Source organism: Nomia melanderi, chromosome 4 (genome assembly GCF_051020985.1).
Source record: "Nomia melanderi isolate GNS246 chromosome 4, iyNomMela1, whole genome shotgun sequence".
Lineage (NCBI taxonomy): Eukaryota > Metazoa > Arthropoda > Insecta > Hymenoptera > Halictidae > Nomia > Nomia melanderi.
In genome coordinates, this window is record NC_135002.1 from 15,748,883 (window position 1) to 15,773,348 (window position 24,466).

General features: G+C 32.8%; 2 protein-coding genes and 1 non-coding gene across 8 annotated transcripts in view; all 3 read left to right on the forward strand.

Annotated features, from left to right (window-relative positions):
* The window catches only part of LOC116425252 (synaptic vesicle glycoprotein 2C), a 45,332-nt gene that overhangs the window by 14,768 nt on the left and 6,098 nt on the right, over positions 1–24,466 (forward strand). Inside the window, exon 1 of one of the 6 annotated variants that reach the window (XM_031972718.2) lies at positions 6,364–7,411. The exons of the other annotated variants lie outside the window; for them this stretch is intronic. The gene's annotated coding sequence lies outside the window, so the exon portion shown is untranslated. Of the gene's footprint in view, positions 1–6,363; positions 7,412–24,466 lie in introns of those variants that run through there. 6 annotated transcript variants of the gene reach the window in all.
* On the forward strand, positions 19,327–19,399 carry TRNAR-UCG (transfer RNA arginine (anticodon UCG)). Its single transcript has one exon. It is a non-coding gene; the product is annotated as a tRNA-Arg (tRNA).
* LOC116425257 (uncharacterized) lies at positions 20,424–24,461 on the forward strand. Its single transcript, XM_031972741.2, has one exon. The coding sequence runs from the start codon at positions 22,483–22,485 to the stop codon at positions 23,071–23,073; it is 591 nt and encodes a 196-aa protein (XP_031828601.1). The 5' UTR covers positions 20,424–22,482; the 3' UTR covers positions 23,074–24,461.

Sequence of the window (24,466 nt, forward strand, 5' to 3'; positions counted from 1 at the left end):
TAACAGTGAATGTGTAAAATACAATGAAACAAAAATTTCAATAAACAACGATAACTTCTTCGTTGCATTCTTTACTTTTGCCTAAACACTTGCAATCTATTACAAATTTTGAAAGTACGAGGATTCTTTATTTCTTCACACTGTGTCAACCAGAAAACTACAAACGCCAAAACTATATACACCTAATTAACACACACATATTTCTACCACAATAGTAAACAATACAGAACTGTCTCTCTACAACGTTGATATGATTATAATGGCGTCGCCATCTTGATTGCATTAAAGGATTTTCGTCTTTTTGTACCATATTAATCGAGAATCGTATATTTTCTTCATTTTTTTTTACTGGAGCAATATATAATAACCAATTCGAAATGTATTTCATACAATTAAACGTGTGAGAAATGTGTAACATTCCCAATGGAGTCACCGACATTGCTGTTCTCCTCTGTCGGTAAAGTAATCGAAACCCGTTAGCCAATGAGATACTTGCAAAATGGAGCTCACTGTTCTCTATAAGCGCGTTACGCGAACCGAACCATACTTATAAGATATTGAACACGAATTCAAGCTCAAAAATTGAATTTAAAAAATAGTACAATTTTCTCTATCGTCTAACTTTATTGGAAATAAATATGATTATTGCTGTGTTAAAATACAGAAAAGTAATATTCCTAACACACACTTAGCAGTACCAAACATCAAAATATCCTGGAGATATAGAATCACGCGCACAACGATGACTGATGGGCACGAATCAAAACGGGGCGCGCATTAACGATTAAAATTGTTCTGAGCCGAAGTTTCGAATATGCAGTGTTTTCTGTCACATCTTAATAGAAGTGGTTAAAGTCACTTAATGTGAAATTTAGCAATTCATCCCGCGCCATTCGACCCGTACGGTTATTGAGTGACGTAAGCCCCAATATTTGGGGAAGAGTTATTTACGATGAGATTAGCGTCGAATAGGAACTTCTCGCGTTTCATTCATCGTTCCCGGACACTGTGTATATAGGTGGCAGGGAACCTTTCCGTGTATCGGGCAAGTGGTCCGCGTGAATTTGAAGTAATTAAAGATCCAGGATTGTGGCGCGTGGACATCGGAAAGATCTAGAGCATTGTATTATTCTCGGAACGTAACCGGTTAAAACCACTTTTAAAGGTCTTGACGTTGAACACGTGTTACGGCAGGGTTACAATCAACCAGGGATAATTCGTTCGAGTGATTACAAGCGTATACAATGAAATATATCGTGGGATATCGTACCAAGATCACAAAGGACGGTTTAAAATGTTCAGTCTTCATTTTAGGATTACTTGTAATGTTACGTTATTTGCCATTTAACACGTTCGCGGACGTGAACGCTATAGCATTCATTTTCATTGTGATGCAAAATTACATGAATGCTGTAACATTGAAATTTATAAGCCACATTGTTGTATGAATTTAATTCTATATAGCCTTAATTTTTTGGACTTATTATGCACTTTAACCCTCGGAGTGCGGCATTTGCATTTCTCCTATTTTTGCGGCTCATTACAATTTGCACTGTCCGCGAACGTGTTAATATAATCGAATAAATCTGTTGATTCATTGTGTTTCGTTTTACTGATTATTGATTCTTCTGCACTGCAAAAGGAGACATCAATCATCAGTTTCCAGTGAGAAATTCTATCATTGAAATTGTTGTTCAGATTAAGTTTCTAATTCTTTACCTGAAAGTTTCACACTCAAATAGAAGAAATTAACAAGTAGAAGATATCGAGATACTAATTTTAGTATTGTTCAATTTTTTTAAGAACTATTTTAGGTCTTGTATGACACAGAGACGTTTTTAGTATTTTAACTATATTTTAATCCATGTTTATTTTACATTTAATCATCTCTTTCCTTGTTTTCCTCGAATTAAAAACAAAGCATAAGAAATTGTTTTAGTACGAGTTTCGAGTAAATGAAGAGTATTTTATTGTATATGGGATTGTTTTATTAATTTTAGTTTACTGACTGATGAAAATAGCTCCTATGTAAATTATCCGGTAGGACCGAAAGTTTTATTTAGAAGCTGTTTCTTTGTACTGTGAAAGACAATCGTACACGATCGTAGAAGGGCAACCACTTATAAGCAAGGGTACATTCTTGGCATACTGCTTCAATATTGCACCTCTAAGATTTTATCATATAAGTACACAATGGTATACTCGGTTGACACATAGGAAATCATTCAAAAAACTTACATTCTTCTATAATGAATTTCCAAAATGAACCTTTCTCTATTTAACTTTCGAATGATGAATGCAGAAGTATTCTAACCCAGTAGGAATCGTCATTGTATTTATAGATTGTCTTATTTTATAAATAAGAAAAATATGATTATAAATTTTATTATTTAATAAATAAGACAAATTTATGTACACATATAAGTGTACTATATGCAATTAAAAATATTCATAAATTATTATTTAAAATTCTTTTTCAATATCTATGCTTAATAGAAATTCTATCATATGATCTATAAAAAGAGCATTCGATATCCAGGGGTTAATGATGAATTTACTAAGGGATGCATAATATCATCTAATTATTTTATCTAGTATTGTACAAAAGCTATGATAGTGATTGTAAAATGAGAGATATGCACAATATTTGTACAACATTGAAAGTTTTAACTGTTTCAGTTTTATTGTTTTACATTTTTGTTGATGTTGTACTTTTATTTTATATGTGTAATGGCATAGTAATTTATTATACACGTTTTTCAAGGTGCGTTGCACAGCGTGGGAGTTGTAAAAACTAACGAAGGACACCAGTCGAGTGTGATATGTTAACTTTTATGGAATTTAGCAAAAAGATAGACAAAAGTTCTTCTAAGAATACATGTATCTTCTTATAGCTGCTAATATCCACATTCAATGGTGAAAACAGTTTTTCAGAGTGGCGGATGAAATACGCATTTTCCTTGATATTGCATAAATTATTTATATTCTGATCCAGTCCCGCATACGTATTTCATTATAGATATTCAATTTCATTTTAACAATATTCAGTTTTTACTGATCAATGAATAAATTCCTATTTTAAAAAACTGTTTCCTGAGTTCTTTTTGCCATTGAAGAACAAACAATTCTGATCAAAAATACTTTGTTTTATAAATTAAACAGATCCCAAAATGTTAAGCAACATATATTTTTCACTTTCATCATACATAATCATTATCACACCTTAGATATCTCTATTGATGGGTATAAAGAACGTAAATTAAACATTTCTTCAAGAACCATAATATACGTAAATAAATTTCATATATTCCTATTTTCATAAATAATTTTCTTAAAACTACACTACAGTAGAACAAAAAATAAAATTTACAATACTTATAAAACTCAAAATAGTGCAAGTGTTTCTTCAATCAAAGATTTTTAGAAACACCAACATTTAAAAAATGTCCAGCCTTCATTATATTCACAAGTAAAAAGCTTTCTTCAATTATAATATATTTTTCCATCTCGAAAATGCCCTCAACAGTTTCAGTGACGATGAGAAATTAATTCCGTATAATTCAAGGATTCTGAAGTCATTGTTAAAACCAAAAAACTGTGTTATTCTCTCCCCCCTTCATTGTTCGAGTGTTTTCGTTGTTGAAATTTCGTACCAAAAATTTCTGTGCGTCTTTTAATTAAAAAAAAATAATACATTTTCAATACAGTTATTAATCTTTATCGAGCAATATAATTTCCGTCTTTACTAATGACCCCTTCCCAGCGTGATGGTAATTTGTGGATTCCATTCCTACAGACTCTTCTTTGGAAACTCGAGATGATATTATCAGAACTTTCGCCGTTTTCTATACATAATCAACAAACAAAGTTTTTCTTCCGGAACGAATAACATTTATTTCCAAACTGTCGTAACGTGTATAGGGGACACATATTTTTTCGTTTTTATTCAGTCTTGATTTAACCAGCGAACGGTTGAGAACTCTTCTTTTTATTTCTTATAAGAGAACGTCAAAACTTTTGCATCAACCTATTATTTTGCACAGACCCGTCGCGTGTTTGAAATCATCGAAAATATTATGGCGGTTAGTCCGTAGCGAACGCGTCATCTGTCGACCCATTAATTTAAGATACAAAAGCCGGGACGCGAGCGGCGACGCGAAACTGATTTCTCGGGTAAGGTAGTATGAAAAATGGAAATATATATGCCGACCTCGGCGTCACTGGGGCAAGGCTCATTCCATCTGTGCGCAAAGGAGTGCCGGTATTTCTTCAGCTGTCTTCGTCTGGTAAACATTTAATTGTTCCCCGTAATCGGGACTATAAAATAGAAATCGCCAATTGTTAGGCGCCGCGGGATACTCTAATGAATTTTTCTTTTTTTTTTCTTTTCCGATATACTTGCTCGCGCGACATAATGTTTCACGTTGAAAAATATTTGTGAGAAAAACAGCTGATTTCACGTTCCGCGATCTGCATATCGCTTTTCTTCGAAACGGGGGAGGAAGAAAGGGATATCGGAAGGTGAAACAGGGGGAAAGAGTGTAACAAGAAAACGGAAGAAAGAAGTTATTAGTCTGAATATTATTCATTAAATCTCTGCATTTGGCAAAAATTTTTTGTTTGCTTGCAATAGATCGATTACTGTAAACGCGTTTTGTCAAATCAAATTTAACCCTATATTGTAGGAATTTTTATGAGTTAAAATGTATACATGGCTGTTATTCTATTTAAATGTTGAAGTGGTAATGAAGTAAATAAGGAAACATTAGTAAACAATGCTATTTATTGCATTTTATGAGTGTTCCCATATGGGAACTTCAAATGTATACAGGTACCAAATAAAAAAGAAGCGTTTATTAAACTATAAATGATTGGAAATTAAGTTTCCGTTCGGGAATGGAATACAATAGAGGGTTAAGGCTGTTTGTTTACTGTGGCCAAACAGTACTAGATTACGCTTCTTTGACTAGAGTTTAGTATGCACATATATTTATACTTCATAATGTGTTATGGTGTGATATTTCTAAAAACCGAAATTTAGTACGACAGTACAGCTGGAATTCTGATTGTAAAGGGTTAAAGAGTATTTAAAAAGTATTTACTCGTTATGGAACGAAAACACAGTAGAAAAAGTTGTCTGACTCTTCTACTTATTCTACAAATTCTCGAAGAATGCGAAAAGTTGGAAAAGAGATCGGAATTGGATTACTCAAGTGCAGATCTTTCGTTGGGAATGTACGATTAATTAATTTCATAATATACTTAAAACCGACGAACACTGATATTTCGATTATACGAATAAATGTGTAGAAGGTAATACAATTATTTGATGTTACAACAGTAGGAAAGTCTGTTATGTTATTAAACATTTACCAAAGCTACTAAATCATTTTATCTCAATGACTATCTATTATTTCCTTATTTTATTCATAGTCAAAGGATCTATTATCTGACTAATGATATACTTGTCAACATGAAAACATAAATTAGAATGTGATAAATGTTATAAATGCTAAATTCCACGCTCGCATAATTCATTCTTTTTTACTTCTTTGCATTCAGTTCAGACATTAGCATTAGTACAGATTCTTAGCATTTAAATGATCACCTTCGATTCCTTTCTGAAGTTAATGGTTTTCCTATTTAAAAATGACAGGTTATCATAAATAATTCATCATTCTTAGTGAACGTACCAACAATCGCCGTCAATAATATTTGAAAAACTAATCCATTGCAAAATAAAACAGAAAATAACTTCAAATCATTTGTTTAACCCTTTGTTTAACAGTTTCCACTCGATATTTTTTTCATTATAAATATTTATTACTTTCTGATGAAATTTCGGTAATACCATTTGCAATTTACACAAAGAAGAATATTGCATCACTTAAGAGTCAGAGCTATTTTATTTCTACGTTTCATATAATGATACACTGTTCAAAATTGAATATCGAATTTTTGATTTTATAATTTTTGCAATATTAACGCGAATGACGACTGAGAGTCGCCTCTCGAGTGCGAAGGGTTAATCACGACATTAAGTCACGCCTGAAATTATTCAAATTTAAAACAACCCTTTCAAAAATATCCCCGAGACAACACCAAACAAACAATTCCGATAACGAATCCTATGAAATATTACTTCCTTTATCCTCAATTTATAACGATATTCGCCCAATTTGTCAATTCGGACAGCGATCTTAAAGAATCAAGTGTCTTTAGAAATTAGGGGTAACTAACGAGGACATCCCCCTTCACGGTTGTCAACAGCATGTCAGCCGATCGACTAGGAAACGTACGGGAACGTTTCTACTCGACAGGCAACCATCATGACAGTTAGTGGGAGGTGGCAGGTAGCTTTTAGCGCTTCAATGCTCCGACACTCATTTCATTTCCACGCACCGTCTCTCGCGGATCAAGCTATTAAATGTTGACTCGCAACGTACGCCAAAACGATTTCAACGAGAATCGCGCGCAAAACGAAATCAGTGTGGCCACCGAAGATCAGCTTCCGCTGGACAATTGACGCTGCCGGCCAATTATTTTAGTATCATCTCAGACACGTTCCACCGTCGGTTTGTAAACAGCCCCCTCTTCAAGCAAGGAAGTCAAGAACCCAAAGCCAAATCCGCAAAGAAACACGAAGAACGAACGTCGACGATTTGGAAAGGAATCGTGCGCGGAAGTTTCCACTCGGGCGAGGATACACTTACAATCTGCAACGCCACTGCCAGTTTACTTCGAGAAATTTCACTTATAAAACAAAGACCAAAAGAAAAAGAAGATCGAAGGTTCATCGAAACTGGTGTTTGTACACAAATTTCTACTCGCAAGTGGATATACATGTTCTCAACATCGGAGATTCTGATTTCCCTGTGAAGTCTGTTGAGTATTCTCTTCGAAGATTCTTCAGATTATTCGAAAAACCTAACGCAAACCCCTAATTCAGACTATATTGAAAGTGCAGCAGTTTATGTTCAATTTTGGAGGATCGAAGATACTCGAGGGTTGAAGTGTTCCTGGATCGCTTACGGGTTTCTATTTCTTCCATGACGGATGTTCTCTTCGTTCCCGAACGATTTATCGGTTTGTTTTCATCGAGCGACCGATAGAAGGATAAAAGGATCTGGAATTTCAGCCGGAATATTTTTAAAGCGACGCGCGTTCTTATCGAAAACGTTGTCCTCGCGGTGTTTTTCTTGACCGTCGTTGACAAACAGATCGTTCCTGCTTTGAAAATGCGATTACGTTGAAACAATCGCCTTCAGTGATAAGTCTAAAGGTATTTTGCCGCGCTGGTGTCAAGTACGTGCTGGCTCTATGACATTCACGATCTCGCCGCGTTTCCAAAGTGCGAACGACGACGCATCCAAGCGCAGAAAGTCCTGACGATCTGTCACGTAAACCAGATGTAAGTAAACAAACAAACTGAAACACGATTTCACGTGCATCGCTTTTTGCCTTGTACATTCATACGCTCATCAATTTTAACAAGCTCCGTGTGTAATGGCTGACTTGCTGATTATGGGTCAACTTTGAGGTAACCTTCGTGGAAAGTAGAATGGGATCGTTTAGATCAGACCAACGTGTTTCGTATATGATCAGTTTGGCTGAGCAGGTGATAGTAGAGTGAGTCGTAAATAGATCGTATATTTTAATTGGACTTATAAATTTTAAAGACCTGTATGAATTGTTGAAAGAAAAACTGCATTATTCGGTTTAATTTTATTTTGTATTTAACTTGTTGAAATGATTTATAGAGGCGAAAGTATTTTTATCGCTAACTATCTTAGAGAATGATAATTTTGTAATCATAAATGAAAAGGGTATCAATTTATTACAGAAAGTTAGTTATGATGAAATTGTGAATGTTTTTATTACACTGCGCTCTTTTATTGTTGTATTAGACGACTGTATTGTAATTACTCGTTATTATTTACTAGTTGACCACTTTCAATTTATATATTTTCAATTTTCAATTTTATTATTGTTTATTCTAGTTCCATTGAATTAACTTTGGTATATCTGATCTGAAAGTGAAATAGATGTCATCATTGGGTATAAATCAACAACTGACAATGATTGCGGACCATAAATTCCAATTAAACGTATGCTTTGCTATCATTCATTTGTCATTCAAGCTTCATTGAATTCGTTTTAACGTGGTTGAATTATGCATGTCTGAAGTATGTTTTTTAACGAATTATATTTCGGTATAGTCTCTGAAATGGTATCCAAGATTTTTATTTAATTGCGATGAACATTCTATAATATTATGGTTCTATATTCGAAATGGTTTCTCAATAAATTATTATTAAAATTAATTTAAAGGACTTATATACAAATTTAAGAGCACTATTATTCCGACATTTTTGTATAATTCAGTGATCGAAATCTTATTTCAAATAAAAAGCAAAATGAAAATTTGTGTTGAAACGTTAAAATCAACCCTTAACGTATGCATATTTTTTCGTTCTTTGAACGCAAAATTATAACAGTGCGAAGTGGCGCAAGGCGTTAATACATGAATCATTCATCTTTAGATATTTATTAATCTTATGCATAGGAAAACAGTTTCTCTGCATTAATAAACACAAACGGAATGAATTACTGAGCACAAATGTAAATATCTGAGTAATCGTTCGTATCACACAAGATACTAAAGAATTACCATTTATTATACTTCGATAATTTGAGAACAAGAAATTGTTATATAATGGTATATAATAATATCTATTAACCATTTAATATCTATTTTAAAGATTTAAATAATTTCCATTGATTAAACTTTTCAAAATTATATTCGCAGAACGAAGGAAATTTAGAAAAACGAAAACCTGAGAGCTGTTTTCATATTGTCAGAACGATACTCCACCGAAAAAATTCTTTCCTCGCAATGTTTCGCCATCATTGTTTCCTTGAAATCTGGATTTACAAGATAGGTGACTTTCCACGACAGTTGTATTCTGAAAGAGGAAAAATTTCTTTTTATCGGATCGGTCACTCGTTCGCATTATTTTATTTGCTGAATTGCAAAGTTATTATGATCCCCCACTTTACTTTGCTTCTTGTCCGCTCGCGGTTCACGCCGAGAGAAAAAAAAAAATAAGACACCGGAATGCAGTTGGAGCATAATTAATTACCGGTTACCCACGAATGTATACACTATTCATCAGCATCAGGTTATGTCTTATTTATCAATGCTCCACTTATCCGTTGAAATTCATTGAACTAAGTTTATATATTACGTTATCGCGCTGTAAACGAATGTTTACTGAACCCAATAAGGTTATCCAGATTCTTGGCATACTTCCGAATTAACTTCATTTGAAAATCAAAACAGTTCTCACGTCTTTTTGTAGTAATAACGCAGTACGCGAAAAAATCAACGAACGAACGAATTCCTTCATTGAGATTCTTGCTTTTATCCATAAGAAATTTGTTACAAAATTAAATATGTTATTAGATATTGATTTTGTAAAAGTTCCAACCTGAGAAAATCAAAACACTGTCTAATGTTTTTTTCATAGCCATTTTATTTTTGTACCATTGATATTGTAAAGGATTATTTAACCCTTTGCACTCGAGAGGCGGTTCTAAGTCACCATTTGATTGGACGCAACAAAATTATAGAATGAAAAATTCAGTATAAAATGTTGAATAAGGTATTAACACATGGAACGTAGAAATAAAACAATTCTGTCCCATAATTTGTACAAGATGTTTCTTTATGTAAGCTGCAAATAATATTGTTAATATTTCGTTAGAAAATAATGAATGTTTGTAATAAAAAATATTGTCGAGTACAAAGGCTTAAAGTTAGAAAGACACAACAACCCGAAAGTACACGTGTACTTAGATAAATCATTTGGTCGAGGAAAAGTTTCTGTGCAACTGGTTATGTTTTAGATACCAAGTCTTTTTTTTGATCAGTGAATAGAAATAATATTATTTTGTAAAAATACTTACGTGAATCTTGATTTTTTCCAACGGAGGGAATTTAAATGAGAACATTTTCATATAGATTGCACTGTATTAGAATAATTACGACAGGTACAGAGAATTAGAAAAAATTATTAGAAAATAACTGTACACTTGCAAAAGTTTTATTTAAAAACGTATGTATTGTATTACATAAATTCTGCAACTTATACAATATAATAAAATCTTATAATAAAATTATAATGACATTGAGTATGTTATATACAATACAATCAAATCTTGTTAGCTATATACTGAACGTGTAACTGATGTAACCAATTTTAACGTAACGTAATACAGATCCACATTAAAGCAATGACAACTCGGCGAATTCAAGAAATATGTCTACGGAAACTCCCCATATCGTAGATACGTTATACCACGGACTACGCATGTTTTCAGCATATGTACATACATATATGTACAAAATACATGAGCAGAATAATTATGTAAATGGTACTGACGTGGACTTGAATATATGTTTTTCCTTGTATAATATCGAAAGGCTGCATAGATAACGTGGTATTGATCAGATATTATCTTCCTTTATAAAATCAGTAGCTGTTCCAATATTTATGAACGACTGTGCACACAGAATGAAATTTCGTTTAATTGCGTTGAACGGGTGTTTTATAAAAGTATGTTAATATTAATGGTACATTCTTTAATGGCCAGTGACAGTAATTGTTTTATTGAAATTTTACAGATTCAAGCATTTCATTCTACCACAATACTCGGATGAGCAATATAGATTACTTAAGTGTCTAGTAACAATCTTAAATATCTACAAATTGGTTTCGTATAAATTTGAACATAAAAGTGAACAAAAAATAATCGTAGATAGTATTATACAATAAATTGAGATCAATGTGTAGGTGAAAAAATAAGGTGCGTGTTACAAACGTTTTCTTATTTAACGGAAGATTCTTGTATCTTTGACATCACACGGAATACATTAAAGATAACCGAATCAAAACGACACAATTGTATAAATAGGAATCGCTACACGTCAATGGATTGTTTTTTATTCTCGATGTCACAGATTTTTGACAAACAGAAATATGTGTTGCATGTAAAATCCATGGAAGGTTTAAGTAAAAATTTCGCATATTTTGAACCCGTTTATGAAATACATATTTCTGCCCCTTGCAGTGTTTGCTTATCTCCATGAAAACGGGATCTACTTGTAAATTTTTATTTCGGAAAGTCCCCAATTGCGCTGAATTCCTTTTTCTCACTTTCAATCTAGAGGATCTGGGTTATTAAAATAACTTCCACTTTCTTTCAAAATTCATTTTTTAAATTAGCAATTATAAACGAATTCTTATATTGTAAATTTCTCCTTGACGGCCGCTAATTTCTAGATTAGACAAGAAACATTAACATGCTGCAAATTTTAATTGCCAAACAACCTTTTACATAATAGTGTTGTAATACACTGTTCACGATTCGTGTTCATTTCAGGTGAATGAGCTTTGCGTTCGCTGCTATACGCAGCCTACATATTACCTCTAACCTAGTCTAAAGACAATATTTTCAAGTATTAACATGTCTTTTTTTTATTTATAGCATGCAAAGTGCGATAATTCAAGGATCCCAATACGTATCCTTATTATTAATAATTATAACGTACTATCCATAATAGAAATGAAAGACAAATTTTGTTTAGAACTATAAGCTAACGTATACAGACATATCAATTTCTTTCGTTGATATAATATAGGGTATTGTCAAACGAAATCAGTACTTAACAGTGCATCCGTTTATAAATACTTTCCTCTACCATTGTGAATAAATTTTATCATAAACAGAAATTAATTTTCCATCGTGTATAAAGCTTATTGTATATCCATATTTTTAAAAAATGCTTTAAATCATTTTTCTTAAATTTCGGTTAATCGTCAGTTATTTAAAATTAACCACGTGTTTTTCAGCTGTAAATTTTAGGGTCCCAGATGTCCTAGCACGACGAAAGGTCGTGTATTGAAATACTGGTTTATTGCAGGGTAGCGTAGCCATATTGCTAATCCCGTTAGCAGACATGATTGTCAGTTGGTACTGTTATGTATATTCCACCGATGGAATATTCCTTTATAATATTATTCGTGATATTGCCCTATTAAAATCAATTGCTCCAAGCTGTGTTTTGCCTTTACACGAGTCTATAAATTGTTGGATCAGCCTATGTTTAAACTGACTCAGATTGTTTTGACTCAGATCTGTGATGCCGATGCAAACATTGGTCATGGGAATAAGTAGTGGGGATTCCGAAACGTGTCCGTTGTACTCACGAATCCCTCATAAAAGGCAATTGAAAGAGGAGGACTAAAAAGAAAGATAGAATCAACATGATTATACTTGTAAATCTCAATTTCTCAGTCCTTCATAACCCCTCGCCTTGTGTCATCGAGTGGGGCTCGTGATGAAGGTTTCAACCTCGATATACTAAGCATGCGTATTGTTAATTTTGTTATTGTTAAAATGCAGTGTCATTTTTCTATCATCAATGTTTAATGCTCAGAGTAATTATAGTGTTACAGTAAAATTTATTACGAGCTTCATTATAGTAAACGAAATTGTAAACGGACAGTTCTCAATATTCCAGTCGTAATTCAATGTGAGTCTTTACTAAAATGTATTATTAATATAGAATTTACTTATCAATTTTTTTTCTAAGATTCTAATAAAATTCAAATTGCTAAAATTAGCTAATTACCATTTTATCACTGTGAAGGTACTTCAACTCTTCGCAACGAAGTGTTTGCAGCATGCAAACATCTGATTTTTCTATTATTTCTCAAATTTACAATGTGATTTCAATCTGCGCACACGCTTCGATTATGAGAGATAGTTCCGTTATTGTTTCCAGCCAAAGAATGAATTAAATCGGTAGAAATACATATTCATTATGCCTTATTGCAATATTCCAAACCTTCTCTAAACATTTTCAAAAAGATAGTTTCGGGTCGCAAAGGATTAAGGGTGAAAAGCAAAGAACATCGAAAAGATAAAAATATTACTGCAGCGATTTAACCTTATCTCGTCCGATTTTGATTTATCAACGAAATAAGATCTACTGTCGCCGATTTCTGTCGGACCACGAGTATCTATTCGTGATCGCGGATCGAACGGTGCAACAGAGGAAACGAGGTCAACCTGCTCTCGAAAGCTCTAATCAACGTGTCAAGCGTGTGGCACTGAAAGTAAGGCGGTTTGTAATTATCGTCAGTCTCGCAAGGACATAATAATCAGTCTCGTTGCCGACAAATTTACCGGGGAGGCCTGAGGGAGGGCGGGCAACGGTGCTGAAAAGCGGTGTCATCACACTCGTTAAGATCGGTTCGCACCACGGGCACTTCGGCTAATTGACGCGTTTTCGACAAACGTTTCGCTGATTCATCCCGCGAGATCCTCGCGTCCGCGCGACCCGACCAACCTCCTTCACTCTTATCACCTTTTCAACCTGGATCACCGCCAAATCACCGAAGTTTCGCGATATTAACCCTTTGCGGTCGAATGTCGCGGTAATGGGGACTTCGTGATTTAATATGTACAATCAAAGACTGCAAATGAATAATTTAATTATTCAACTAACGAGAGGCATGTGGTTTTTCTCATTTAAGACTTTGATGCGTAATTCAGTTTCTTATGAAAAGAAATATTAGAAGTTTAAGACAGTCTCATTCGTAAATAGTTAACAGAAAAATGTCGACCGTTAAGAGTTAAAAACGACCTTTAACCCATTGTCCTACAACAACGAGTAAGACTCGTGGTGAAGATTTTCAATATGATTCAACAAATATATATATATATATTACTCAGTTCATTTGAATTCGAAGTAAATATTATTCCTCTGTAATCGACTATTGTACTTAAAAGGAAATATAGGCATAACATATGCTTAGAATTTTTCTCTTTTTCCAATAAATTCTTAATGACAAAGTGGCCGTATCGATCAGAGTTGAGAAAGAAACCATAGGTTAAGGGGGTAAATATCGGCGTCTAAAAAGGACACTCGAAGATTGACGTTCTTTGTTAGTCCGGGCTCCTTAGGGATCTTAACCCTTTACAATCGAATGTCGCCGTAACGACAACTTCGAGCTTTCATATCTGAAATCGGAAATTGCAAATGAATAATTTAATTAATCGAATAATGAGAGAGTGATACGTGATTTTACTTCTTTTCTGGCATATAAGATTTCGATTCGTAATCAAATTTTTTATGGAAAGAGTTTTTGAAGGTTTAAAAAGCCTTCGTCCGCAAAGAGTTAACCCTAGAATTACCGCCACTGCCAACACGACGGATTTTGGTTTTATTATTTCGCAATTATTGACATGTTAAAAGTGTTAAATAACTGAAATGATTTAAAAAATAAATAGGTTTTTATAAGGATTATATATTAATCATGAAAAACGCTCGATAGTTCTAGTGTTACGGTTGTTTTTATAGTATTTTTTTGTTATTTTCATATTTTTATCGAATTTGATGAATGCACTACTAAAGATTGTGAGATTTTGTTGGATAAAATTATTTGTTTGTCTGTGATTTCTGCTTTAGAATATAAGGAATTGCCATTGATAATGAAGAAGATAACTTTCACGGTCTTTGAGTGACTTTAATTGGTATAATAATGGTTAAATGGTAATTTTTCAACCAATATTTGTAACAGTATTTTCATCTTCGCGAGCAATAAATAAATTTGTCCCATTCGTGTTCTACTGTGAAGACTGGTACATTCATTGTCCGTGCAACTAGACTTGAACTTGATGACTTTTTTACGAGCAATAAAAAACAACGTCGTTTGAAACACTGCCCAGTATCATTACTCTGGTTTCAAAGTAGTTAATATGTAGGTCAATCATACTTCTTGTATCTGTTTTTCCCGCTGCGTGTGATTCATTAAATTTTTACGTACAATCTAAAATATTTCATTAAAACCTCATTACCGAAATCTGGAAAAAATGAAAAATTCATGATGCAAGGATTAAAAATAACCTGTAGGGGACATAGAGTATTAAATGTGATTAATAATAATTTTCTTCTAATAAATAAAAATTATTGCTAGTTGAGAACTAGTACAAAATTAAATTAAGAAAATTTAAAATTCATTTCATAGTTACTGGAATTTTTGGTATCATATACAATGCTTTTCTAAAAAAATTTTGAAGTTAATGAATGTTAAAATCCGTAAGAAAAATAATATACGTTAATATACCAGAGTTTAATTATTCAAACAGCATGTGCAATGATTTGATAAACCTCTGGGTACAAAAACAGCCTCTCTTAAAAGATCGCGTTTTATAATTTCCAAACATTATTGTGTCAAAACTAATTTAACATCTGGCAAGCTTGCCTTGTTAAACATCTATTAAATATTTGCTCGTCAATAAGAAACTGTATTCGAGGATATTGTAGAGTCGGGTCCTCATACCTAGCATTTTCTACCGCTACCTCGTGGAGCAATATAGTTGTAAACCCTTACCATTGAAACATGAAACCCTAACTACCTATTTGATTATTTCCCAATTGGATTTCACCTTATCTGAGACGTCTTCTTTACAGTGAGCGATTGAGAAAATCGGCACACGTCCTTCCTCTTTCAAAATCTTATCAATTAAAATTTCGAGTTTAGCATTATCGCCGATGAAGATGTCTTATCGATTAACTCATGATTTTATCATTACTGTTTATCATTACTATCAATCAATTTTCCTCGCGACATAATCTGTCAATAAGCGTCATTTAATTATCATTCGATACACCTAATCGCCAGTAATCACTCTCAGTGTCTGCTCTTAAGGAATATATCCTTTGAATCTCTCAATCGTCAAGAGTCTTAATAAAATAATCGGAAATATCAATTATTAGTGTCACCACTGTACTTATTAAATATTAATTTAATTATTAAGGAATAATTATTTCCCAATAATATTGATATTTTGTCAAGCATTTTCTAAAACTCATAATACTTGCAATGATTGTCACCTTAGCATTAATCTAACGGAGATTATATTATATTTATATTATATTTAATTAAGATTGAATGATAATTTTCTAAAGTATTCGATTTGCTCGGTATCAGCGTTGTGTCGGAACATCACTTGCATATTTTAGGGGAATATATTTACAAAAATCGAATTGGCCTTGTTACGCAAGACAAGTTTAGAATGTTTTCGGTAACACACCCAAAATCAATCGAGGCGAGACAACAATACGTACAATTCCAGCACCTTTTAGAGGTATAAAGGGTTCGCGACTCCGCATTGAGGTCGATGCACGCCGGTGTAATTAACTACATGAGTTAAATTGTCAATTATCCGTTGCGAAATTGAGTTGAATGATCCGGTCAATGTAATTGCTATCGCCAATGATGCGTACCGCAGGTGCAACGCGTGCACGCATTCTGCAAAGGGAACAAGTTTCGTTCGAACGCGTTTCCTACTGCCATTAACTAATCTACCAGATATTATTTCTGGTTGATAGTTCTATTCTTCTTTTTTGCATAATATTGAACCCATAATTGCTTTAACAAAATAATGCATTCATGGGATAACGTTAGAAACAGATACCACCAGTAAAGGTCTAATAATCTCGAAGAAAATTACTGGGTCAGTGCACATGAGATATTAGATTTCTCAGTGGTTAGTCTATTGAACTTTAATCGCATGTAAATTAAAGTAAGTATCGTTAAAAAAGTTGAAAGTAAATATTTGAATTTGAAACGAATATTTATGGATATTATTGAACGCAATCAACGAATATTTTCTTTATTAAGAAATCAACGAAGTTCTATGAAATTTACTTTGGGAATTTTGTATTAATGAAAATAGCGTTTTAATTGTTTTATTTTAAATTGTTTTGCCATAGAAATAAATAGAATTTCTTAATGTTAATGTCTTCCATTTATAAAAATATAAGTAAATATCTATGATAATCAGTAAAATCGATACTTACTTAAATTATTATAATATAGCTTCACCAGAGAATTATAATAAGCAGAAAATTTAATTATTTCGATGTTTTATCTTCACGGTCGTGATAAAAGCACTTTTTTAAAAATATAGTTAATTTGCACGTTCTAAACATTTTGTAATTATCATTGTTTAGTATGTCTAGTTTAGTGAATATCGTGCTGAGTTTAGTTTACTATTATATTAAATTATCATTAAAGTTATTTTTAATTATTATTGACAAGAACACTGGTAACGAATGTTACACAATATTTCTGCGCAATTGCAGATGTAACAAGTTGTTATCTGACACAACAATTTAAAAAATTTGCCTATCTGAGAATTTCACATTTACTCCAGACAATAATTGACAAAATTTGAATACCTATCTGAGAATTCCAGGTATGTAGACCTTCGAACGTGAAAAATTGGAGAATAGAAAATAGTGGGGATTGAGGTGGACACATGTGCTAATCATCTAAAAATCAGCTATGGTCATTGCGAGTAACTCACTATAGTACAGAGTCATGCGTGGGAATGAACGGAAGAGTCCGCATCACTTTAGCATTAAGCAGAAGAATCCGCGTTAGTGCCAGGCGGAAGAATCCGCATCGCGTCAGAACATATTGGGTCATTCTGCGAGTAATACAGTTTTCTGGTTCGTATATCAGATAAAAATGAACATTAGGCAACGTGAATTCTAGAATAAATTTAATTTAGCTTCGAAATTAATTTTTTAATCTCCTTATTAGAAAATACAACTTTGAGTATTTCAATATTACTTAAACTGTCAGTAACTCATTAATAATTTATTCGTTATTCTGCATATGTTCATAAGTTATCCACGTAATTTAAGTATAATCTTCAACGTTACAGTTACATCATTTCCGTTTTGAAACCGTGTAATTTAATATATGCATTAAAATTAACTTTGAAAACTATACAACATAACATGCTGAATACGTTCTTTCTACATGTGCATTTCTAACATTTATAGTGGCTGCCGAGATGAACCATCTTTCACTTATGAAAAAATATTTTAATTCATGGTTAGTATTTGTTTAAGTTTACTAAAAACAAATAGAATTTTTATTATTATTCGAAACTGTTTTAACACGTTAAATCCCATGAGGGTTAACGGTGACCCTCAAGCAAATCGAATTACTATAATTCAATCAATTAAACGATGATTATTGGCAAACATTTCTATATTATAAATAATGCTACCCAATGCGGTGACATTCAATTAGATGAACGTGCAATGATAGTAATCGAATTCAATCGAATGATTTAATATTTTATTTTATCCATTTTGTATATTTTTTTCTATGAAATCATGTGGCATTCGTGTTAATAATAAATTTAGCGATTCTGCTTTTGTTATCCATGACAATTTTCAAAGTGGAAGCTACTAATATTAATAATTTTCGCATTCTTCTAATTAGCATTTACGTTGAATGAAAAATAAGCGATTAAAGAGGCTATTCATCATTGTTAAATGGTTTTTATGCGAATTTCAAATTTGCCCAGCTCCGCTTCCGCATAATTGTACCAAAGATAATTCAGATGATCGTGATCCGCATAGTTCGCGGAAAGTTTCAAAGAGACGCGCGTGATATCGCCTCCTTAGCGAGTATTTGGTACAGGATGTCCGTCAATGTCTGCTAATATTCAGTCGTTTTCTAGAACGGCATTAAGCTACGACACGCCTCCCTGTCAATTATATCGTTGAGACTTCAGGGTCTGTAATGTAACTGGCCAAGGTATTGAATTGATATTTTTCTGGAATTTGTGTCGCCATCTGTAAATCCTTGCATAAAACTTAGAAACTCCACCGAGTCCTTAAGATATACGTGACATTATATTGTAAAATAAAATATTATTTAGTGCGTCCCCTAAACATTCACTTCAAAAGTGTTTCTAATATTCAAATTGCTCTCATATTCAAAACTAAAATTATAATTTTAAATCTAAAGACATTTACAATGAGAAACTCACCTTTTCGCTTTACTAATTTCAATAAATAATTTTACAAAATCGTTCATTGATAAGTTTGACAAGTGACATGACGATAAGTTTCATAACAATTTTCACTTGAGTTCTATGCATATTTAACAATTGTTAAGAATGAAAATATTTATGCTAAAATAATAACAATAATCTTTAAATTATTTAAAACGACCATCGAATATGAAATCATTTTTATTTTAACGAATAACGTGTTCCAAATTCATTATTACAATAGGATCTGTATAATAAATAATTTCTGCGAAGTAATATTGTGAACGATTTGTTTAAACTTTTGCACATTGAGTTTATTTAATATTGAAAAGATAGCAGGGGCAATAGATTTTGCCGTATTCAAATACTAATTTCAGAAAACTACCCTTCAACGACCGTGTGGCCTAACGGATAAGGCGTCGGACTTCGGATCCGAAGATTGCAGGTTCGAGTCCTGTCACGGTCGATGAGTTCTTTTTTTTCTCTTTTCCATTTTATTTTAAATCTTCTACATATTTCCCATTCCATCTTCTATAAAAAAGATCAATTATTTTATTTTTTTTATCATTAATTCTTAATCAATTATTAACCAGATAATATATGTAATAGTCTCATCTACAAGCAATATTTCACAGTATTTTTAACAATTATTTTGTTCTCTTTATATAACTTAAGAAAATATTCTATTGACTAATTAACTTTCATGTTTTCACGGTATAATTTTGTTGTAAAAATAACGCTTCGACATTTCTGAACGTATCAAGGGTATTTAAAAAATCTTCAAAGTTTCATCATTTAATAATATGTTTTAAATGTGTTTTACTTTCCAACGGTACTTAAAATTCCATTGTAAATCGTTTAACAAATCACGTATGATTCGATTAGTCGTCCATGGCAATGCGTTCTTCAAGGTTCACGCAATTTTGTTCGATACATGGTAACGAAAAATATGAAACACGGTGGCGCACATAGTCGGTTACGTGCATCGGATCATTACATCGAACATAATAGAATTGTGGGAACACGTAATAATTAAAGCGATCGCAGCGTATTCTATTTATGTGTTAAACGGGTGCAGTCATCTGTGAATCAAGGTCGGGACTTCGTGATTTCATGCAAGAACAAATTTTTATTTCATTCCGGTACAGTCTATCATAGCCCAATTACATTAGGAGCATCCACAAAACGGTACTAAATTAAACCGTACCGTTTCAATTTAGTCATTTCCTTAAAAACTTGTAATTATCACAAAAGTATTATAGAAAGATATAAATCATTTACTTATATTGAATTCATTAAGTTTTATACAAACATCTAATATCTAGTCAAAATAAAGCATCGGGGAAAAATTACTGATCATCCAACATCAACTAGTCTCAGTTTACAAAAATAGCTGATACTGTACTGTATATGTAACATAAAATTTTTATTGATCAATATTCAGTACGTTTACCTTTGATTTTTATAACTTCAAAAATTCATCTCAAGAAACGAATTATACAAAGAGTGCAAATATGATTATTCGATATCCCATAATGAAACTGAGATCATTTTCACATCATTCCCAAATATCATAGATTCATTTCAAAAACTCTTCGTAATATTTACATGAAGAGATAACATTAATCGCGGAAAGACTTCAATGCGTTTATCAAGAACTATTCTTTCACTGTAGAGATACTGAATGTATCTGGGCGATGTCACGTTGAAAAATACGATCTGATTGCTGCGTAATAGATTCAGTCTTCCCTAATAAGTTCTTAAGAAACTGGACGAATTTACGTGTCTTGTTTCTCTTCTAAATTACAAAATGAATGACGCCCAAGTAAAAAATCGTATATCATAATGAATATTTAACTTAATAGTAAACTTCTGCTGTTTGAAACACTCGTTACAAAATACCCTAAATAATATTCTGGTTTTTCGTGAAAAATATAATGACATATAAAAATGTGATAATAAGTAATAATTTCAATTACTTTATAAGGATTACTAATAACGTATGGAGTATTTTGAGAAATAATAGCTTCATGCAGTATTTACAATTTCGCACGTCCCGCTAAAAGTGTAAATTACATACGCATGGTAATTTAGTAATTAATAATCGTAGTTGACAATTATAGCACGTAACAAGTTTTTGCTGGACATGAAACCACTAAGCAAAGAAAAAGACAGTCATCATTCCTTTACGTGATAAATATTTGCGACTGTTTCAAGTTGCAAGTAGTGTGAAGTGATTTGTACAATAGTGTCCAAGACAAAAAATTAAAATAACATTTGGTCTTTGTTTCGTATTCGACAAAAAATGGTAAATCATAACTCGTTTATTGTAAATGTTCAAAATGGGCCAAGAAACTAGGAATAAATTATCACTATTGTTTCAATACAATTAATTAACTTTCCTTAAAAGTTAAAAAGAAAACATGAATCCGCTTTTTATATCAAAAACATCAATTCACAAAAAGAATTTATTAACACCTTAATTAATGAATTTATTCAAACAAGGAATGGACTATGAAATTCATTACTGTGATTGTTTTTTAAACAGAAATGAACAGTATAGTTGAGTAAACAATAGGTTCAAAATTCTTTATTTTAAAATTTCGACATGTTTTTTCGAGGCTTAATTCCCTCCGTGTCACTGTGTTGCAATAACAATCCTATTAGCCCATGGAGAATGATAAAATTCTCGTCGATGCGAATCACGTCTCGCTCGGTAGTCGCTTTGTAAACAGACTCTATTGTCATCTTCGACGTCGGGAAACTACCAAATCGTTGCCTTTCAGACCGTTACGACCCACGCCCATTATCAGTGCAATTACAAATTAGCCCTACTTAACCCGCCGATATTGATTTCTAGCACGTGATCTCGTCCAGTCGTAGGATCATGCGTTTCGATGTAAAAGCAAATAAACGCGACTCTTAATCTTCCTCGATCCAAGATCAACGTCTATTCGCGATCGATTATTTATGCCTTCGAGTCCAAAGTAATTTTTAGTCGATAAAAATGGACATGGTGAATAGCAGAAAATATGGAATTACAAGAGAAACGAGTCTTAGAACCTGCGTCGAACAAGTTTCCAAAGTTTAATGGTTTTTCTTGCTGGATATATTTCAAAGAAATACGAACATGAGTATTTAAGGGGGGAAATACCTTTAGAACCTTAAAAAATCACAATATTTTTTTTTCTATAGGATGTTAGTATAACATCTTAAGAGTATGGTGCCAAAGTTTTAAAGCGAAATTCGGAGCCCTTCTGATGCTATACCCCATAATCGGGACTCATAGGCGGTAGCCCACCGCAGGTATATATTCACGCGCTCGAAGCGGAGGATCCGCCTTTCATAATTCCCTCGTTTCAATCATTGTAAACATGTTACTTTACATTGTTTGCGTTATACAAGAAAAAGTATCATACAGCCGGCTTCGAAATATTAAAAAAAACAAAAAACCTCGGTGGAAAAGGCAAGCTGACTGATGCGCTTATCAGGAAACTCACCGCATACTATGGCTTAGCCATATGAAGAAATATTCATAGTGTGGAAAATATGAAGAAAGCTATAATGGCCTCGTATTATCACTTATGCTCCACCAAAGAAAATCCAAGGCACGAATACTGCCCGGTAGGAAATTACAGCTGGTGCAAGTGGCAGAAAGCTCTAGTTACAGGAGCAAATTTGGACCTTATAGAACATCCTGCACCACTACATCCAGACGTGCAGGAGCACATCCTACCCATTTACGAATATTTATCTGAAGAGAATCTACTTGAGAGGTGCTTGGGCGGACACACTCAGAACAATAACGAGAGTTTCAACTCAACTGTTTGGCGCTTCGCTCCAAAGCACCTGCACTCAGGAATAAAAATTATTGAAATTGCAGCATATTTGGCAGCTGGCTTATTTAACGAAGGATATACTTCAGTTTTAAGAACTATGAGTGCTTTGAATATTGTAATTGGAAAACAAGCAAAAACATACGCCGACAAAATTGACGAACAGAGAGTAATTCGACAGAAGCGACGCACCTCATTAACTACCAAAGAGGCTCGAAAAGCAAGAAGAGAGCAACGTATGGAGGAAAATCAGCTCTATGAGGAAACAGAAGGAACATTGTATGGCGCAGGAATCGCAGACTAGCTGATAAGTCATTGAAATTATTGAGTTATCACTTATCGAAACTTTGAACGTGTTTATCTCAAAATTACATTTTCGAAATCGGTGGAATCAATAACTCAAAAACTACTCAATCAACTTGCTGAAATTTTGCACACATATCTATAACAATATTGTCTTCTATATGAACCTAGAGATATGAAATAAATGGTAAATAAAAGTACCTTTTTATTGCAAAATATAGAGAAAATTTCATGTAAAATTCAAAGTTTCTGTTTAAAAGCGTGCCATTTTTTCAATTTTCAATATTTTTCACTTTCTTTAGGTTCATCTACAAACTGTAAGTGTTAGTTATCGAAATATGTCTTGCTGGTTTGTTTCAAATCAGTGTAGCCAATGCTAGAGCTTACACCATTTAATAAGTTGCACCACAACCTTCCCGAAAAACAGGGACATAACTCCGCCATTTTTAAATATTTTGAAAAACAAAAAATACGTTGTAATAGAGAAAGAATATAATAAATGATAACCAAAGTTTCAAAAATGTAAAACAATTCTTTCCTTTACAAAAAAATTCATGAAGATCAGCTCGTTTTCATCCGTCTAAAGGTATTTCCCCCCTTAAAGCTAGTTTACTATCCTAGGCACTATGAAAAGCTCTTTACTATATTTCTTATTGAAAATGGCAACCATAGATATCGGTCATTCGTTGATTTCTAATTTCCTAATGTTGAGGAATTACTAGTAAAACTCGTTAGTTGTTTTTCTTAATTTTTAATCATCGTTTCAGTAATTCCTGTGAAATTCATAAGGGAACGTAGTTATCTATTTTTCAGTAACGTCAGTTTGGACCCTAGAAAGACTAATTGCAAGCCTCGAGACATCATATAAAATAGAAAAATTCCTTCAGGCAATCCTAAGTTTGTCATACTTTTGTACTACTAACAGAAACATTTTCTGTACATCGAAATCTTCTAAATATTATGAACTTTTAAACATTATTTTCAATAGATATATAAATACTAAAACATAAGTGTCATTTTTTAATTTAGTGCTGAAGAGCAACAAGACAATGATTTTATACAAGAATTTTATACAAGACAATGATAGTATCAAATGTACCACCTTTATGTTTGGTTGTCTCAACACATATACAAGACATTAATGCTAACCAGTTAATATTGAATGAACAGTATTGAATGAACAGCATTGAATGAACAGTATTGAATGCAAGAATGTCTCTATTATAAAACGAATTGAACATCGTACCATAATTTTCCATTTGCCTGGTCGCTGGTGTATTTTTACGGGATCACACAATTTTAATGAATTGTATAGCATTCAATGTCTTCGCGAAAATTTTGTAATCCGACTGACCATGAGCAACCGCCAGCATAAGCGTCACTTTTTCAGTTAT

Coding starts and splice junctions, on each gene's coding strand:
- LOC116425257 (XM_031972741.2), top strand. CDS start 22,483: ATGAAGAAAGCTATAATGGCCTCGTATTATCACTTATGCTCCACCAAA.